Here is a 20186-nt window from a genome sequence, read left to right as displayed (position 1 = left end):
GTTGTAGCGCTCTAAAAATATCACTCCGATGAAAGACGTACAGCTTTCTGTGCTGGGGCTACAGCACTGCGGTGCCAGTGTAGACACCATGGTGATTAGAAGCGCTGCGATTGGTCTCCGGGAGGTGTCCCACAATGCCTGTTATCACCTCTCTGGCCATCAGTTTGAACTCTACTGCCCTCAGGTGACCAACCATCATCCTCATCCCGTACATTCCTTTGAAAATTTGAAAGTCCCCTTCCTGTTTGCTCTGTGCTGTCTCAGTGGAAAGTCGACCGTTGGAGTCATATTGATGGAAGTGTGCAGGGCCATTTGAAGACTAGTCTCAAATTTGAAAGTCCCTTTCCTGTTTGCTCCGTGATCCTAAACTGCTGCTCTCTCTGACCAACATGTCATGAGTGGCAGTGGAGTTATTCCTTAAACTACAAAGGGCAAGAGGAGTGCGACATTGATCTTGCCACACATAGTAGCTACGATACGAGATTGCTTGTGGCATTCACGAAGGTGCTGACCACAGTGGAACACTGCTTATGGGCTCAGGAAACAAGCACTGAATGGTGGGATCACATCGCGGTGCATGTCTGGGATGACAAGCAGGGGCGGCAGAACTTTTGCATGAGGAAAACCACATTCATGGGTGGTGCAAAGACATGAGAATGAGAGCTACCCTGCCTTTGGAGAAGCACGTGGCAATTGCACTGTGAAGCTGGCTATTCCAGACTGCTAGAAATCAAAGACAGAAAAGACCTGTTATGTGATCTTATTCAATCCATCTGCCAACACAGTATTGCTTTCTTCAATACATTCTCCTGAGCTTTGTTAAATGATTTGGATGAAACCCATCCAATTATTGAAAACTATATCTTACTATTAAATCAAAATACATGATGGCGGATCCTTAGGTCATTTAGTAACATTAAAATGTGAATCTAAATAGCTCCACAAACATCAGTGAAGCTGCGTGGATTTATGCTGGTGTAATTGAGATCAAACTCTGGCTTGCTGGGCTAAATTCAGTAGTGAGTTAAGTAGTGGTGCAAAAGTTGCTTGTGTGGGGTAAATTGATTGTAAAATGTGTAAATGGCAAATGTGTCACTTGCACAGATCTGGCATTTTGTGCATGTGTAAAATGAGTAACTTACACAGCAACTTCCACATCCTCAATATGTAACAGGAAAAATAACTACCTGAAGGTAAAACAACATCGGGGAGAGAGATGCTTTTTCTATGACACTCCTCTTTAGTCCCCTTTGCATGTAAGTTACTCATTTTAGTAGTATAAACGACACTATTTTACTGCTTACCCCCAACTTCCATATGTCACTTCTAAATGTGGCCTGTAACCTACTTGCAGGTTACTCAGGTATCAGTAATTGGTGTCTAGTTTTACTAATACTAGGACTATGCTGATGTTGTTGATAGCAAACTTCCCTTGGGGCCAAGGTCAATGAAGCACTAGCATTCCTGTGGAACAGCGCATGGGAGGCAGTTCCTTTTTCAGGAGATGCAGAGGGCCAGGAGGGTTCATGGTCTCCAAAATTGTAGCCCACCTACCCACCTAAGATGATGATGATGCAAGTAACATTTGCAGTAGGAAACTCTTGGAGTTTCTTCTCTTCTCCAGCCCTTTTTTATGGGTGTTTCTCATAATATGGGAAATCTGATCCAGATTACATAGACTAAATGATAAGATAGAGAGGTGCTACCTTATACAAAAGGATAGTCAGTTATTAAAATATAAATCCAATAAGGGGAAGGAGAGAACAAAGTGAAAGAGAATAAGGAAAAGTACCTGCAAACTGCATTTCTGTTCACACAGCTCCATGGCTACCACCCCTGGGTCAATGAAAATGAGATGGAGGAAGGGAACCAATATATAATTCTTAGCATGAGCTCTGCTTTCCAGATCATATATTAAACTTTCACAATAAACTGCAAATTCTGCTACTGGCATGTGCCAGACCATGATTACAACAAAGTTATTGCTATCTGTCTCAGTGGCAATTAGAATGACACTGTAATGCCCACAAATCATGAATAATACTCACTTTATGGTCCAAATTATATTTGGTCCTTCAGCTAAAAGAAAATACCAATAACTCATTGCCAAAATGTGCTACAATTTCAGGGAGCTGGCACATGATATGGAGACAGCATAATAATCACTCCACATAAGAGACATCAGAATCTGTCCCAATGTCTCTCCCTCAGCCCCCCAGAATCACTTGTGATAAGCCTTGTATAATAACAGTTAAATAGTGTCTAATTCTAAGAGTCTGATTTTAATTTCAGAAGCTGAATCCTTGATTTACTTGCCAGCCACTGTGGCATTGCTCTGTTATTCCATTGCTCATGTATCATAGCCTCATCATGTTCTTGCTAAACATTTTAAAGCAACATGAGAACTAGGTTTCAATATTTTTAAAACCCAGAGTTCCACTGGAAAGGGGATAGGGAGGAAAAGCAAGTGGAAGAAGAAACAAGCCAGAGAAAACACAAGGCAGATTCCTTTTTAAGCTTATATCCTCTCTGTTTACACTGACGCATTCAGAAACAGCACTGAGGAAACTTCACATCGACTTTACCTGAATGTTTGATTTTGGAGAGATTAGCTGTAGCATGTGTGTTTCAAACACAATGAAGAGTAAATAGGAATGCTACTGCTATGACTGACATAAATACTTTGACAATTATTATTTGTGAAAGCCCTGGCTTCTGAACTGAGATGTTAGACTGGTGGTGAGCAAAGAATGTGAAATAACCTGTGCTTACCACTAACCACTTCAGCTGGAGAAACCTGTTTGTTTTTTCAAAAGACGTGTGACATAACTGAGCTACTACAGAAAATTCCGAATGTTTACATTTATATTCATGTCGTATGGCAGAGAAAGGGAAACATCATGACCATGGCCTTTCCCCAACTGTTACACCAGCTCTGTTACACTCTTATCATTCCCAGGATTTAGATGAGCTGGGTAAATTTCAATCCCTCTGTCCATCTGGGATGGCAGTTCTGCTGGCACTTTTCAGCAGAATAAGGAATAACCCCGGTGTCTAGGTATTTCTATCAAAATCTACTGAATTGGCTTATAAAAATGGAAAGTAAATAATCTTACCCTTCTGAGGAATGGAATAGAATACTAAGTAGTTGGTGCATTCATTATTCCAGACAAAATTGGAAAAGTAAAAAATAATGGGGAAAGGGCACACAGGGGCACTAATGTTATATTAGAGATGTTTCAGATCTTATTATTCATGCCCTGTGGTTGGCAGACTCAGGCAAAGAGAGAATTTATACTGTAGGCAACATTGAATCAGCACCACAGTAGATTTCAGGCAGTGGTTCTCTGCAGGACTGGGGAGAAAAATTCATGTGTGTAACACATGACTGGTGAGGCAGAAGTAGGATGCTGAAACAGAGAACTTGGCTGTCACGAGACAGCCTCATGATATACATGTCCTGGCGTATAATCTCTTCATTATTTGGATTATGTACAGATGAAAATTGTTTTTAATGCTCAGTTCAGGCAAACAAAACAGGAAAGAGTAGCTGCATTATTCAAAGCTTTAAAAAAGATCAGTTGGTTGCAACAGAATTTGACCCAAACTCCTTTCCTTTTCCCTTTTGCTTTTACCGTCAGCTCCATGCACAATGTGAGTGTAACTAGAGCTGTGGAAGACTGTTGCTGCAGATGGAAAGGAGAAGTGGAAGGTAACATAGCTTTCCCTCAGGAGCAAAGAATTATAATCCACAGAGGTGCATCAGTTTTTGCAGGCAGCCTATATACTGATAGCAATAATGACAGTTCTTAGCACTCTGCAAAACAAAAAGAAGAAGAAAAAAGTTGGCCCAAATCTCTGTATATGATTTCAAAGGAGACAGTGGGTGACATTCAGTAGGGGTCAATGGAGTTATGCCAGAGTTTTTACCCAATATTTACATAAGTAAACAGTTCTAGAAAAGTAAATCTATGCATCACAGTGTGGCTTCATCCAGAATATGGCATGCAGTACTGGTCACCCATCTCAAAAAGGAGTTTGCAGAATAGAGGGGATTCAGAAAAGGGTAACAAAACTGATTATGGGCATGGGAAAAACTCTCCTATGAACAGAAATGGGAAAGATTGGGATTGTTTAACTTAGAAATGAAATAAACAAGAACGGACATAATAAAAGTCTCTAATGGTCTTGAGAAGATGTATTGGTAGCTTTGGTTCTCCCTCTCTCACAACATTAAAATAAGGTGAAATTCAAGGAAGCTAAAGGGTTCAGAACCAATCTTTTCACACTACATGAAATTAGACCGTAGAACTCATTGCCAGCAGATGTCACTGAGGGCAAAACCTTAGCACTATTCAGAGAAAGGTTGGATGTGTATACCAATAACAAGCATATCCAGTGTTATAGTAGTAAATGGTAGCCTAAATTTTGGAAGAGGTAGAAAACTTTATGCTTCAGTGTTTGTCCTTTTCTAATGGTAAGGGATTAAGAGGACCACAATGTGATCTCTCATTATCCCACCTCTACCTAATGTGAGGTTTTCTTGCAACTTCTTCTGAAACATCTGCGTGCTGGCTATGGTCAGAAACAGGATATTGGACTAGATAGACCTTGAATCTGATCCAATATGGCAATTCCTGGGTTCCTAATTATTCTGCTATTTTGATTTTGAGTACCAAATATTAAATCGTCACACAGACAACTGCCCCTAAATGATAACAATCTCTGAAATAATCAGGGATTATTTGGAAAATGTTAATGTTTTTCCAAAAGTACTGCTTGGAACAGCTAATGGTCACAGGTACTGAATAAAAGGCCCTGCAAAACTCTAAAAGCTAATGAGATTATTTGATTTCTCCATGTGCAGACCAGTGGATTCATTTATAATATGCCTTCCACTGTAATAAGGCCATTCTGCCGTATTCAAATACATTGACCCTCTGATATGGAAACCAGTTTTTGCCTCCCCAGAACAACTTCAATAAGCTAAGTAAAGGTATTTCATAAAATATCAATGTTGTTTGTTATGTATATATCATTGCTCTGCTATTTTAGTGCTTGCCTAAGATCGGCTGGCTAGCATGCAACTGAAGTTATAAATGAATATAAAAGTAGATAAGCCTACATGCTGAACTGGGCTATTTAGAGTTCTAAAAGGCAGGTTTTTAAAAGTAGTTATGCTTAATATTGGTGTGAGCAGAACACTATGAGAAACTGAAATATGTTGTCGGTTACCTTACAGGAGTTACATAGGGAAACTGTAAAGAATCATATAATTCTTTGCAGTACTAACAATATATATATTCCTAAAATCAACTTCTAAAGACTTTTCAAATGTTCTAGAAATATTACTATACACATACTTTAACTCTTCGAATTAGCAGCAAGAATGCTGTGACCTAAATTTGCATTTCATAGCTGGATTCAATCGCCTCTTTCAGAAGATTCGATATAACATCTAAAGAACAGCAAGGGCATGTGTTTTCAGATAAAACATTTTATTGACAAATGCCAATTTGTGAAAACCAAAACTTTTTGTGGAAATGGAAAGCTTTTGGCAAGGAAAAAAATGGGAAGGTTGCTCAGATCCAGGATGTAATTTCTGATCAAAACAGGAAGGGGAGCGAGTGACCCTTAGATACCCAATAACCCAGTAGTAAGAGTGTTCACATGAAATGTGGAAGAGACAGAGTCAAGTCCCTGTTCTGCCTCATTTGGAGCAAGGGCTTGAATGTACATGTCTCACATAGAAGTTTTGTTCTGCACCAAAACAAAAACAAAAGAAACCTCCCAATTTTTCATACAATGAAATCCTTGTTTTCCTAGTTAGGAGTAAACTTTAGTCCATCAGATCTGCGTTTCCATGACCATGAGGAATAGCTCTGTAAATTCTCAGTAGATGTGTTCCAACTGGAAAGCCACCCTGACTCACAGGAAGTACACTGTGAAGGCAGACTGCTCCTCAGCACCTCTCTATGCCACACTGATTGTGGTACGGACATTTTGTGGGAACCCCCAGAGAGGGGATGAACTACAGCAGAAGCAGTGAAATTAGCCCAACTTTCCCTTGAACTGATGGCAGAATTTTAAGACATTCCTACAAGACCCCAAGTGTCTCTTCTAGCATGTTGCCACTCTCCCTACCTCCACCTGTGTAGGAGAACATCTATACAGAGCAGCAAAGAGTCCTGTGGCACCTTATAGACTAACAGACGTATTGGAGCGTGAGCTTTTGTGCGTGAATCCGTCTGTTAGTCTGTAAGGTGCCACAGGATTCTTTGCTGCTTTTACAGATCCAGACTAACACTGCTACCCCTCTGATATCTATACAGAGGAGCTTCAGTGGTGTCTGGTAACAAGGGGAGTATAATTACATGTCTCTCAATACTGTAATATCTGAACTCCTCACAGTCTAATGTATTTATTGTCACGATACCCTGGGGAGGTAGGGAACTTCTTTATTCCTCTTTTCACACACTGGGAACTTAGGCACAGAGATGCTAAGCATCACAAGAAGACTGGTGAAGCAAGAAGTGAAACTTGGGACTCCTGAGTCCTAGGGTAGTGCCCTAAGCACTGAAGCATCCTGCCTCCCTGCTTTTTCCAGTCACAAACAGTATGCCCTCCCATTGGGCACATGTTGGTACCCACCAAACCAGAGGCATCTTCACCATCATGAAGTTCTTCATTCTTAATTTCCTCCAGTTGTTGGGAACAGAGACTATTTCAAACATCTGACAGTTACTGATTTGTTGTTAACTAATTAACCAAAAAGCTTCATAGATTTTAAGACTATTGTGATCAACTAGTTTAGCACTGCAATATATCCTGGTCATCTACTTGCTCCTGTGATGGAACCTCATGGGCAGCCCCCTGTAGCAAGAGCAGTTAGTACTTCCATTACTCCAGAGGGCCCCCGTGGCCCAGATTCCATTAATTAGCACTTTGACTTTAAGCAAGGTGGAAATGGTTTCTAGACCCATATAATCAGCAGAGGATGAAGTCAGTTGCTGGCCATTGTCAGTTGTACCATTAAAACAACAACAACAAAAACCCAACCCTCTCCCCCCAAAAAACCAAGACCATAATAGCATACTGTATGTTGCCTGCTCTGAGATATCTGGAAGCTCTGGATATTTTTATGTCCAATGCCAGTTCTGTTTGGTTTGTATTGTTAAGTTACTCTTTTGCTGTGCCATTGTCTCTAAAGTTTTTGTGTTTGTATGTAATAAAACAGACAGTGCTGGTTCTGGGCAGTTAAGTATGTCAGAGAGATTTATAGTGGGGAATTTCATTTTAAACACTCCTGGGGTTTGAAACTGTCCTAGCAGATAAACTTCCAAGAGCTTGTTAAAATCTATTTACAGGATGTTTGGAGGGAGAAAGAATGTGGGCTGATATGTTTCAGGCACTGTGGAATGCTAGTAGTGAAAGGTTATCTACTGGATCTTCTGTTTTTGTTCATTGGTATGCCTAATAACAGTGGTAGAGTTCCCCTTCCCCTAATATGAATCTACAAAGCATGTAGTGTTCCCACACAGGTAAGATCCAAAGGCAGCAGCTCCCTTATGACTACTGCTGCAGAATACTGTATGTATTAATAAGGAAGGAATATTTTTGATGAAGAGATAGAGTGAACTATCCTCATTGTCTCTCCAACCCTAAGGGAATTTCTTCTCCTGTCAGAGAAGATGTGGCTTCATTTGAAATTCCTATTAATTTGAAATTCCTTTTTGGTGTGGAAAGGAGAGCCACCAAAAGTCTCCCTATTAATTTCCTGCTGCTACCTCAGAAAGGGTCAAAGACTTCCATTGGCCACATCTTCCCTCTTATCCTGTTGTCATATAAGGCCTATCTCACTTGTAATTTGTTTGTCTTTGTATTGATTGATTCATGTGGTATTTTTGTGTTTGTTTCTGTGTATTTCTGCAGAAATGAAGTTATAAAACACATAATACATGTAGACAAAATAAAATAAATATGCAGAACCATCAGTTTTTACGCTGAACTACAATGAAATCAGTAAAGAGTTCGCCTTAATAACTGATGGTGTAGAATGTCCCACACTAATTAAGATTCAGATGAAAGATCTGGGTTCAGTTTATTGTACATCATTTTAGCTATTACAAGACATCATGAAAAGACAAACCATTAAAATCAATATTTCAAAATAGAGAGGCGGCTTTGGTAGGTGTATGTGCGTTGTTTTTTGTTTCTTTGTTTTGTTTTAATTATCTAATTCTTAGGACAGTGATTTCCAGCCGGTGCCTAACAGTACTTGTCCTTTCATGTTTTGGGAGTAGGTATCTGATCCTGGGGGACTCAATAGGGCACAAATGAATACCAGACATCAGTCCAGTTCCTAGGTCAACTCAAGTTGTTGCTTTGTTTCGGGGCTGCAACAGCGCCTAACAGGCTGTTCCTGCAGACCAGGCTGCCGGGATCACATCAGCATTCCAGCCACACCAAGTCCAGCTCCTGCTCTCTATCTTAATGGTAATATCTTTGTGCGCTGGGTGCTGGAGTTCTCCCTCTGTCCACCTTCCATTCAGTTATGAGGCTGGGTTTTGGAAGAGCCTAAGTTCCATTACAGATGAGAACGCACAAAAGAGATGGGGGAAATAGTGGGCAGTGGATGGTACACCTTGGCTCCTAGTATGGCAAACTGATACAGTTGCTCAGAAAAGTTGGCAACCACTAGTTTACAGAATGAGTTCAGTAGGAGAGTATTAATGGCAAAACTCCTATTGACTTAATAAAGCAAAGGACGGCCCTTATTGTACATAGTATGTACTGTACAGGTAGGATTCAGTCTATAATTGATGTTATACTGATGTTAAAACTTACTTTGTTTTCATTTCCTTTGACCTTAGGCTGAGTTTGCTGAATGGCTGGGTTTGATGCACTACATGGAAGTTCTGATGATGATCACAAGTATTGAGTACACTGCACCAATATCAGATGAAAATGTGACCGTCACTGACACAAAATTTAACAATGTTCCAGCCCGTTTGTACATGCCCAGGAAGCAATCCAGTGGGCTGAAAAGGGCAGTGATTTACATTCATGGTGGAGGCTGGTGTGTAGGAGGCTCAGGTAAATACAAGGGCCTCTTCTTTTCACAAACTGTAGTCTTGTACACAAGGTCTCACCTACTGTGGTAAGGTGTTAGTTTTTTTGTATACAATATTGCTTTCTAGTCACTGGCCCACAAAAACAGTAAGGGACCTGCTACTAATCACAGTTGTGAAAGCTCTGTTGTAGCTCAGGTGACACAGGTCAGTGTCTTTTGAGGAGAAGAATAAAGGTTCTAGTTTGACGTTACTGTGTATGTGATCACGTAAATGTTATCTGCAGCACACGGATTTGTTACACTAACAAAAACAGGAGAAAGGAGCAAGAATGGGAATGGCCATGCCCTTCATAAGAAAGAAGAGCATCTAAATGGGGAAGTCAGGTGCCTTCCAGAAGAGGAAATCCATGTGAAAGGCTGACCCACAGATAGGCCAGTGCTCATGGTGGAGCCTCATGGGGAGGGAGAAGTGTCCATCACAAGGAAGGGACAGAGTTTCTCTTCGGTTAAGTGTGAGTGATGGTTGGGTATTTATGAGAATGGGCTGAGTGCAGGGGAGAAAAGTGTCCTGGAGTCATCAGCGTCTCACAAGGGAAAGCGCAGAGACAACCCAAGGGTCAATGAATGGGAGGTAGAGAGGAGCTCTGGCTACCAGATGCTTCTCCACATGAGTCTGCTGCCTCCACAGGAGGAGAGGGAAGGCAACCACCAGTCTCTCTCTGACAACCTAGAGGGCAGCCTGGTATCTTTTGCCACCTAAAGTGTATTTTGATTGGCCCAGATCCTTAGATTCCCCATGCCTTTTAAGAATGACCATAGAGAGAAAATGGGAGGAAATCAATTGGTGCAATGCAGAGGTTGTTAGGCCTTTCTTATGGTTACTCTATATTTTCTTTTAGAAGGTACGTATTCAGAATGCCAGAAGTCGGAAGCATTCCTAACAAGTCAATGTGTAGTGTATATAGTGGAGGGTCCCCTTTTCCTCTTGAGAAGGCAGAGTTATGCATTAACTTATATGTAACATTTCTTTCACCACTGAGGATGATTTTAGCACTGTGCCTGTAGGAAAAGCCTGAATTAGGAGATCATTTTCAGAAATTAGAGCAAGAGCCCTGTCTGTCTTGTGTTTTCACTGGCAGGGAAAATGTGTTACAACTTCTTTTTTCTTTTCTGTCTTTCTGTCTTTGTCTTTCTGTCTGTCTTTTGTAACTGAACTTGCTTCTTCAGGTACCACTGCATTACTTATATTTCTCCATATATGACATGGTTCCCCTGTGGTGCTATGTTGTATAAATAAATCCAAACCACATGTGTAATTTAAAAGGGTCTCTTCCATTTAGGGAAAGCTTTTCCTATAAGGTCGGCATTTCTGATGCTGTGCATTCTCCTGGAAGAAGGAAAAGTAAATCTCTTTTGTTTCAGTTTGCTATTAGAGACTATCTCCCTGCTTGTTTTTGCTTAGTCTTCTTCCACATTACTTCCAACAAGGCATTTTAAAATGTTTTGATTTTTTGTGCTATGCTTTTGCTAGTATTATTTAACTGGAATGATTTCTCTTGTCCCTCACACTCACACCCAGTCATGGTTTCCCTCATTGCAAACATTCTCTCCTTCTTCTTAATGTACTTTAATGACTGTAATAAATGATTATAAATTACCATTTTAGGATGAGCAGCCAAACAAAAGCATCTATGGCTTAAATTCCTAATGATCACTAAATAATTCACATTGCATTGCTCCCTATATACTAGGGAAGGTGGTTGCTAGTCTGCCAGAGACTGAGACAAATTTCTCTCCTCTCACACACACACAACCCCTTTAATTTCAGCATGGTTGCACACATGTAACTGAGAGAAAAATTTTCTCCTCCTCGGTGTAATTTTCATTCCTTTTTTGTCTCTCATAAAATCCAAGCTTTCATGAGTTTAAATAATGCACTGTTCTTTCATGGATGTCTTCTTGGATAGTATTCAAGCACCAGTTGAATCATTTGTTTACTTTGTGCTTCTCGATTAAGTTGTATGTACAATGTACAACAATTGAATTGCATTGCTGTGAAGGCACTGAACTGTGGAGATTTTGGAAAGGGACCAGAGGACTTCTGCCAAGAGAAATGTGGAGCTGTTTACGTATTTGTTTATAAGTGCAATCAAATATGCTTTAAGTGACTTATTTCATTTCAGCCATGGAACCCTATGATCTCCTGTCAAGATGGACTGCAAACAAGCTAAATGCTGTTGTCGTATCAGTCGAGTAAGAGCGATTCTGTTTCTAGACTGAACTAGGGGTTGGGATAAGTGATCCTTTGTTTGCTATATATTTGTGTTGGGGTACATGTTTTATGTGGTGAACAATAATTACTTGCAAACAAAAACTTCAAAGATTTTAATAGTGAACACTGTCCTGGTGGTGGTGCTGGGTATTCTTTTGTGAAGGGGGTGGGTAGCTAACCTTCTGCTCCACCTACTTCTCCAGATGTGCCCAGTCCATCGTTATAGGCATTTTCTAATTGTTATCACTCCTCTTTATGTCATATTTTTCACTTACAGTGGGCCCCATACTTCCCTGCAGAAAAGTGAACAGACAAGAGCCAAGACCCACAGATCCCTTTCCATGGAATGGGTTAGGGAGGAAAAGAGCAGCATCCTTCCTGACTGCTTTCCCTTCTCCTTCCAGAGGGCCTGATCCAAAGCAGCTCATTCAAATAGCTGGAAAGACTTGCATGGAATCCACACCTTTATAATGCCATTACAAAATGAAATTAAATTCTAGTGGTATGTGCTGGCAGGAGGTAGGGTTGCCATCTGGCAATATTTAAAAACTGGTCACTCAAGCAGGAGTGCTGGAACTGACCCAGACCTGCCTCTTCTACCTCAGATCCCACCCCCATCCACTCCTTTTTCCCCTTCCCCCTCGTCGCTCGCTGCTTTTTCCCTCCTACACATACCCTTCCCTCCCCGCCTGAGTCAGGAGAGACTCCCCTGCGGAGCCGGGGCTGAGAGCTGCCCTGGCTGAGTAGGGGCTGGCACAGATGATGACCCAGTGCCTCCCCACTTCCCTCTCCCACAGTAGCTGGACTTTGGGTGTCTGATCAGTGAAACTGACCGGATACTGTCAGATTCTCTTTTCAACTGGACGTTCTGGTTGAAAACTGGGCACCTGTGTTTTTATTTAGTTGTGTCTTTGTCTATTAAAAAGAATGGGTCCGTGTGCAACAGGAATATACAATATGGGGAAAAATCAGCCACAGTTTGGAAGCCATTTTTTGCACCTTTCAAAAGGCATTTGAAGCTGCTCTGTTTCTCCTTTTGCTGTATCTCAGCTTTTACATTTTTGTAACTTTGAAATATAAAGTTTGATTTTATTTAGAAAATTACAACTCTTCACTTTAATCAAATTCACACCAGGAATAGATTTTAATAGTTGAATTGTACATCCTTGAAGCAAGAGATTTATCACAGGCACTCCATTACTAGGGTGTTGGGCATAGTAGAAAAGCCTACACCAGATCACTCCTTCCTGCAGAAAAGTCCACGGGAAGGATTGCAGAGGAAGGAAGTTTCCATGTTCTCTTTACTGAGTCTCCCCACCATGCTGGCCAGACTGGTGTAAGGGAGTGGAACGTGGCATTTCTCTCCCCAAGAAAAGACTTCAGTGGCCACCCCAAACTTGATTAAACCTCCATGAATTCATGTGAATCTCTGGAAATCTGCAAGTGGCCAGTGCTATCTGTGCTTCTGTAATAGCTCTGACCCCAGCAGTACCCTAGCCCTGCTCTCTGGCAGTGCACATCCATTATATTTAATGCTGTAAGTAAAGCATAAGAATGGACATACCAGATCAGTTCAATAATCCATCTAGCTCATTATACTATCTTCAGACAGTGGCCAGTGCCAGACGCTTCAGAGGGAACAAACAGAACAGCATTATCACGTGATCACTGTTGTCCAGTCCCAGCATCTGACAGTCAGAAGCTTAGGGACACCCAGAGCTTGAGTTTCCATCCCTGACCATTTTGGCTGATAGCCATTGATGGACCTATCCTCCATGAACTCATCTAATTATTTTTTGAACCCAATTATACTTTTGGCCATCACAACATCCCCTGGCAATGAGTTCCACAGGTTGACTGTCAGTTGTGTGAAGCAGTACTTCCTTTTGTTTTAAACCTGGTGCCTGTTAATTTCATTGAGTGACTCCTGGTTCTTGTGTGAGGTGAAGGGGTAAATAACACTTTCACTTTCTCCACACCATTCATGACTTTATAAACCTCAGTCATATCCCTCCTTAGTCCTCTTTGTCCAAGCTGAAAAGTCGCAGCCTTTTAACTCTCCTCATATGGAAGCTGTTCCATACCCCTAATCATTTTCGTTGCCCTTCTCTGTACTCTTTCCAATTCTAATATATCTTTGTTGAGCTGGAGTTACCAGAACTGCATTCAGTAGTCAATGTGTGGATGTATCATGGCTTTGTATAATAGCCTTATGATATTTTCTGTCTTATTATCGATCCCTGTCCTAATGGTTCCAAACATTCTGTTCACTTTTTTAACTGTCTCTGCACATTGAACAGATGTTTTCAGAGATTTTCCACAATGATTCCAAGATCTTTCCTGAGTGGTAACAGCTAATTCAGACTCCATCATATTATATGTATAGTGGGGATTATATTTTCCAAAGTGCCTTACTTTGCATTTATCAACATTTAATTTCATCTGCCATTTTGTTTCCCAGTCACCCAGTTTTGTGGGATCCATTTGTAACCCTTCACAATCTGCTTTGGACTTAGGCTGTCATGTGTAATTACTCAAGATAGTTGTGTAGCTATACAATACAAATGCATCCACAGAACCCAAGGCCTGTGTATCTTTTTTAAAAGGATTGCCCATAGGAAGTTCATTATTAAATGTCAAACATAGATTTTATTTTCAGTTTACCATTCAAATGTCACTATCAAAGAGTCATTTGCAATGCAGAGCAAACCACTGATGTCCATGGGTGGCCTAATTATAGAAAAAACTGCAGTAGTTGGTATTAAGAACACAGTAATGTAATCAATTGAAGACTACTTCTAGGATTGCCATTGTTTCCGTAACTGCCTCTTTGCAATAGGAAATTGGCTTGGCACCCGAGACTCCACTGTAGTAATTACATTGTCTTGTAAAACTAACATTAAATTAACAGGCACTCCATTAGATTGTTAGAACTCATGTTAATTGCCTTATACTGCGAATCAAGGTTTCCCAGGCACCAACCCTAACTGTCAGCCATGGTGATATGGCTGTTCATCAACCAAGTGATTAAGTTTTCCTCTGCAAATATCCTATTTTTATTTTAAAATATGCTAGTTAAGAAATGAAGGGCTGGGACATTAAATTTGAAAGAGAGCAGGAGTAGTACGAGCAACAGTACTGCTCCGATAGGACAACATTTTACCCTGTGTTCCTGGATGCACTTCAGGGAAAGGATGCAAGGAGGCTCTTTGCTTTTTGCACACTTCTGCATGCAGATGAGCAGGATTAGAGGAAGCAATAGGAAGAAATGTATCCGCCAGTGATCTGTCACCCCAAGGGCCAAAGCCTGGCAGCTTGAGGCGATTACGTTACTGTTTCCACTGCACATATGCTGCAGGCACTCACAAAATTGTTTGTGCTGACTGCCTCTTTTTAGATCTGGACTAAGACTCAGCACACAGCCCATTCCACCAGGGCTTTTCTGAGCCATCCTATCAATAAGTTGTCTCAAGGACTCACCATGGCACAGGCATAATTCATCTCTGTGCTCCCCCCACCCCCCCTCAGTTTCTAAAACTTTAAAAATGTAAAACACTTTAAACAGTGACTATGGAAAATGGTGCCTTCTTACTCCACAAATCTGTTCCCTGTGTGTATGTTCAGAGCCCCATTTGTTAACTTTAGTGACTGAAATAATTTTTTTACTGATTTATTTTTTGCCCTCTGGGCCCCAGTCTGGAAATAAATACAATCTCCCCACCCAACTACTTGAATATAATGCACCCTGTTCAGGACCTAGCCTGTCCTGGGGTCTTCAGTGATGGACGAGTAGAGTGTTTCATAGTATTTTATGCATTTGGCTAGTTGTCTACTTGGGACAGAGTTGTGCTTCAGCTACCAATAGTGGCTTCATCATTCATGAACTTTCTTTAAATCAGTAACCACCCAGAGGTGATGGGATTTTTCTCCATATTTTCTCTAGCAGCACAATTATTGTAACCAGTGATATATGCTGGTATGCAATTATTTTCATTACACAGATCTGTAGAACAGTGACAATGGAATGAATACATTTACATAGCATTCAGCTGTTCTCAAAATATGTGGGGGGGGGGATTTCTTTAATCACAATAACACCAAAGCAGTTACATTTAATAGGACTTTTTATCACAACCCCTGGAACAGAGAGAGCATGATAGATGTGAAACAAATCAGTGTATGTATTGTAGTCAGCGGGTAATTGCAGAACAATGGAAGTTCACTGCTAATTTTGAATATGTTAGGGCAATAACTACCAGGCCCATGATTTGTTTATATCTTCAGTGGAATGGAAGGAGAGAAAAGGCCCGCTGGCAAAATATTGCCATTTCAACTAACTCTGATGAAAATTGACAAATGACCCCAAGAAACACATTTCAACCCTTTTACTGTTAGGTTGCAGGGGGAGGGGGAGTGGAAATGGTAAAATTTTGCTACTGGAATAATGTGTGAATTTTCATGAAAGTTAGCATCTTTAAAATGTGTTTGTTTTGCCAGGCAACTCCAACTAACACATTTGTTTTTCTTCTCCAAAGGTACAGATTAGCCCCAATGTATCATTTTCCAGTTCAGTTTGAAGATGTGTACACTGTAGTGAAGTTCTTCCTACAAAACAGTGTTCTTGTGCAATATGGGGTGGACCCAAATCGGATCTGTATTTCAGGAGATAGTGCAGGAGGTAACTTAGCTGCAGCAGTGGCACAGCAGGTATGTTGTTTATATTTTACAGGTCTAGAGATTTGTTCTACTCATTTTTCTTACCAGGGAGATTTAGCAAAATATCTTTTAAATTTAAATATCTTAAATATCTCAGTTCATTAAAGAAGAAAAATAGCTGAGGTAGATTTATCTCTATTTATGCTGGTGTCAGTGAGAGCTGAATCAGACATAAGTGGGCAGATAACAAACATCAGTTCTCAGGTTGGTGAATGTGATTTTTGTATCTCAGATTGAACAAACTGCCTCGGCACTGTTTACTTTAGTTGCTCTTACTAATGCTGCCACTTAATAACATTGTAGCAGTTATTGATAAATACCGCATCTGATGTCACAACATGCATGGAGGAGAGGCACTTTCCAAATCTGGATACTCCTGCAGAAAAAAGCTCTACTTAAGACTATAATAATTAGTGTCAAATCATGCAGCCATTACTCAGGTGAAACCCTGTGTATGGGGCCTTTTAAAAAATAATTGCAGAATTTGGTCCATTTTGATTAAAGTGCGACTGCAAAAGGTGCTTAAATGTTAGCAACTGTTCAGTGTAGTACAGCCTTATAAACGGGTTGTTGTGTTCAGTTAAGGTATTCTGTACTGAAGTGAAGATGTTACAGCCCTAGAAGAAATTATTTGTATTTTGTGAAGTTGCTGCTTTGGAAATGTTCCAAGTTCATGGTGGTCAGTACAGCCAGGAGAAGGCTAGGATGACATTTAAGCAACCATGGTGTTGAATTCATTTCATATATTCTCATTTTGTTCTCCACATATTAAGGATGCATGAAAGCTCAATTATTAGAGCCCTAAATCTCTCCTCAGATTTACTAAGACAGAGTGGATAAAGCTTATGTGGTGCAAAATAATTAATGAAGTCTCAAAAGTCTGTGCTTCATAAATCATGGATATTACAAAATAGCATTTTTTACTAGTTAGAAATGCACCAGTGACTTCTAATTAATGCCCTTTAAAGAAGAATATTTTCAGATGTATTATTTTCATTCAGCACAAGAAATAATATGGAACTATTTCTTTAATTAGCACTTTACATGGGAAAACAGTTAGTATCATTCAAGATATGCTCAGAGCTTTTGTACAACAATGCAGTCTTGGGTGACCTTCCTATGAATTTATATTTTTTATTAATCTGTTTTATTTTGCTTATACTGTAAAATAAACACACTCCATTTCTTGTAGGATCTTCAGTCATTGTCAGGGAACTGAAACCTTTAATTGACTGTGTAAACATTTTAATTTTTACAGCTGCTAGATGACCTTGAAGTTAAAGTTAAACTTAAGATCCAAGCTTTACTTTATCCTGCTCTTCAGACCCTTGATCTGGATTTGCCCTCCTATAAAGATAATGAGAACAAGCCAATTCTGCCCAAGTCATTGATGGTCAGATTCTGGAGTGAATACTTTACTACTGACGTCTCTCTTCAAGAAGCTATGGCTTCCAATAAACATGTCCCTGCAGAATCAAGCCATTTGTTTAGATTTGTAAACTGGAGCAATTTACTGCCTGAAAAGTTTAAAAAGGATCATGTTTATGCCAGCCCCATTTATGGAAGTTCCATGCTTGGAAAAAAATATCCAGGATTTCTGGATCCAAGAGCAGCACCACTCTTGGTTGAAGATACCAAGTTACTTGGCTTACCTGTGACATATGTCCTCACATGTCAACATGATGTCTTGAGGGATGATGGAATCATGTATGTCTCACGACTTAGGGAAGTAGGAATTGAAGTAATACATGACCACATTGAGGATGCAATTCATGGGGTTCTAATGTTTATTACAAGTCCAACTGATTTAGCTCTAGGACATAGGGTAGCAAATAAATATATTGAGTGGTTAAATATAAACTTATAAAGTGAAAAGAGATATTTAATGCATTTGGGTCTTATTCACTGGATCTGAGTGAAACACTGTATTTGGAGAGAAAAGGATCCCTGCTGAAAATTGTGGATGTGAAATGCCATACTGAAACTATACATTTCTCTACAATGTTTGGGTTCAGGTTGGCTTCTTGCCTACTCTGGCAGGTAACTTAGACTGTCTCTAATCTAAGTGCTCTTTCATCACTGGGATACAAAACCCAAGTACAATCGCCCTTATTACCATCAGTTACTAGCCTTGAATTTCTTTACACAAGAATACAAATTCCCCTGCAGCAGATCCTTTTACACCTCACTACCCCTACCCACTCTGCCCACTCCCTTCCTCTTTCTATTCTGTGGGTTTTGCCGCTGACCTATCACAGCACATCGTACTTCCCAAAGTGTCTTTGTCTTTCAGGACTTCTCTATTACAATCCATGCCTCATAAGCCTGTATGTGTGCTGATCCATCTTAGTGTCCTTCCCCCCACCCTTGAATGGATATCAGTGGGATCACTTAACAATAGAATGTTTGAGGTAGCCCATTTAATATCATCAGTGGTGGTCAGTTCCCATAGTCATCAGTGAGAAAGGAGTCTGGAGTACAAGGGAGGGTGGAGATGAAGGGTAGGTAGGGTGACCAGATGAGAGGGAGAAAATATCAGAACACATGGGGGGGGAGCGGGGAGATCCGCTAGCAGAGCAGCGAGGGGGGAAAAAAAAAAGCAGAGTGAAAAAGCCAAGTGCTGCCAGCAGAGCTGCAATAAATAAATAAATACAAAGGGTGAGTGCTGCCTGCGGAATGAAATATCGTGTCCTGACCAAAGATCAGTCAGGATGTGGGACAAACATCTAAATATCGGGATGGTCCCAATTTTATCAGGATGTCTGGTCATCCTAAGGGAAGGTCAGGGACCAAATTCCATGGCTGAGGTAAGCAGGGCCACTGAGAGTGGGTTTGGGCCCCTGTGAAAAAATTTTTGGGGCCCCCCAGTAAGGGCCGACTGGCTAAAAAGGGCTGGGGAAGCTGGGCCCGAGGCCCCCTTCCATACCGCTGGGCCCCGGTAATTTGTACCAGCTTCCTCCCTGTCTCGTCGGCCCTGGAGGTAAGGACACAATTTTGGGTAAGCCTGAGAAGCCTTTGTGGCTGGCACTTGTATGGGTATGTTTCTCTTCTTGGCAGAATGCAAGGAAGCAGTTGAAAACATAACTGAATTTGAATGGCTGTGAATATGACAGCTGTTATAAATATATAATTAGGTTTTGGTGCCATTATTAGACTTTGTCTAACCACATTCGTTAACTTTTTTGTTTACTGCAAAAACAAAGTGTAATTTAACAGCATTGGATACTGTAACATCAAAACAAAACTCTGAAGATTACAATCTTGCAATAACACCATTTTATGGCTTGTTTGTCTTACTACTCATATGGTAAGCCTTATGATTTTAAGTTAGTTGTATTTATTCCATTAGTATAACACTTGCATACAACACATTTTAAAATCTAGGCTTAGACATGATATAGACTCAAACAAGACACAAATCTCAGTCTATATTCATGAATATGCTTTAACAAAAATGTAAATGTTTTGTACATTAAAAATGTGTCCTAAAGGTTTTGGAATCATGAAAAGTCACAGCCCTGAGTTTTTGTTTGTTGTTTGTTTGTACACGTGGCATCTATTTGAATATTTATTGATTTTTGATGTGCTAGTACCATGCTGTATTTTCTCCCTAAGAAAAACACACAGTCTTCAAGAAGTCAACATTTTTTACAGCTATGTATAAAAACAGAATGTGTGTGCAATGATTATCATATTTTTTCCTTAATTTTTCATCATTATTGTTATCAAAATTAAACTTGGCTTTGATTCTACCACAATGTACTCTACGTCTTTCAAACTTTGCATTTACAGGAGATGATAAAGAAGCTCACTTTGCGTATATAAAAATAATCAATATAACCAGTTTGGGCCAGATCCTATTTGATGACCGACCTCCAGCATTGATTTCAGTGAAGTTGTGGTTGTTCAGCACCTCTTAACCACCATGACTCTTGAGGACTCTTGCCTCTTCTGAAAGGAAAGGAGTTGAAAAGATTTCTTTTTATCAACAAAATAAGTGCTGGGAGCCTGGAATTACATATGAATTATATAGGTTCAGAGCTGGAACCCTCCATATATTTGGAAAAATGTTCCTTACAAAGCTTTGTACGATGTTGACAACCAGACATAGCTGCAAGCACAAGA

The 20186-nt window shown here is 40.2% G+C and overlaps 1 protein-coding gene across 1 annotated transcript in view; it reads left to right on the top strand.

The window, feature by feature from the left end:
* Window positions 1-18600, top strand: part of LOC115658006 (arylacetamide deacetylase-like) — a 34147-nt gene extending 15547 nt beyond the window's left edge. Inside the window, exons 2-5 of the mRNA XM_030576457.1 lie at window positions 8874-9096; window positions 11257-11326; window positions 15881-16052; window positions 17320-18600. Of these exons, the coding sequence (XP_030432317.1) occupies window positions 8874-9096; window positions 11257-11326; window positions 15881-16052; window positions 17320-17928 (1074 nt within the window). The 3' untranslated portion in view covers window positions 17929-18600. The remainder of the gene's footprint in view (window positions 1-8873; window positions 9097-11256; window positions 11327-15880; window positions 16053-17319) is intronic.
* Window positions 18601-20186: the final 1586 nt, after the last annotated feature.

Source organism: Gopherus evgoodei, chromosome 9 (assembly GCF_007399415.2).
Source record: "Gopherus evgoodei ecotype Sinaloan lineage chromosome 9, rGopEvg1_v1.p, whole genome shotgun sequence".
Taxonomy (NCBI): Eukaryota; Metazoa; Chordata; order Testudines; family Testudinidae; genus Gopherus; species Gopherus evgoodei.
This window is presented reverse-complemented; position numbering and strand designations above follow the sequence as displayed.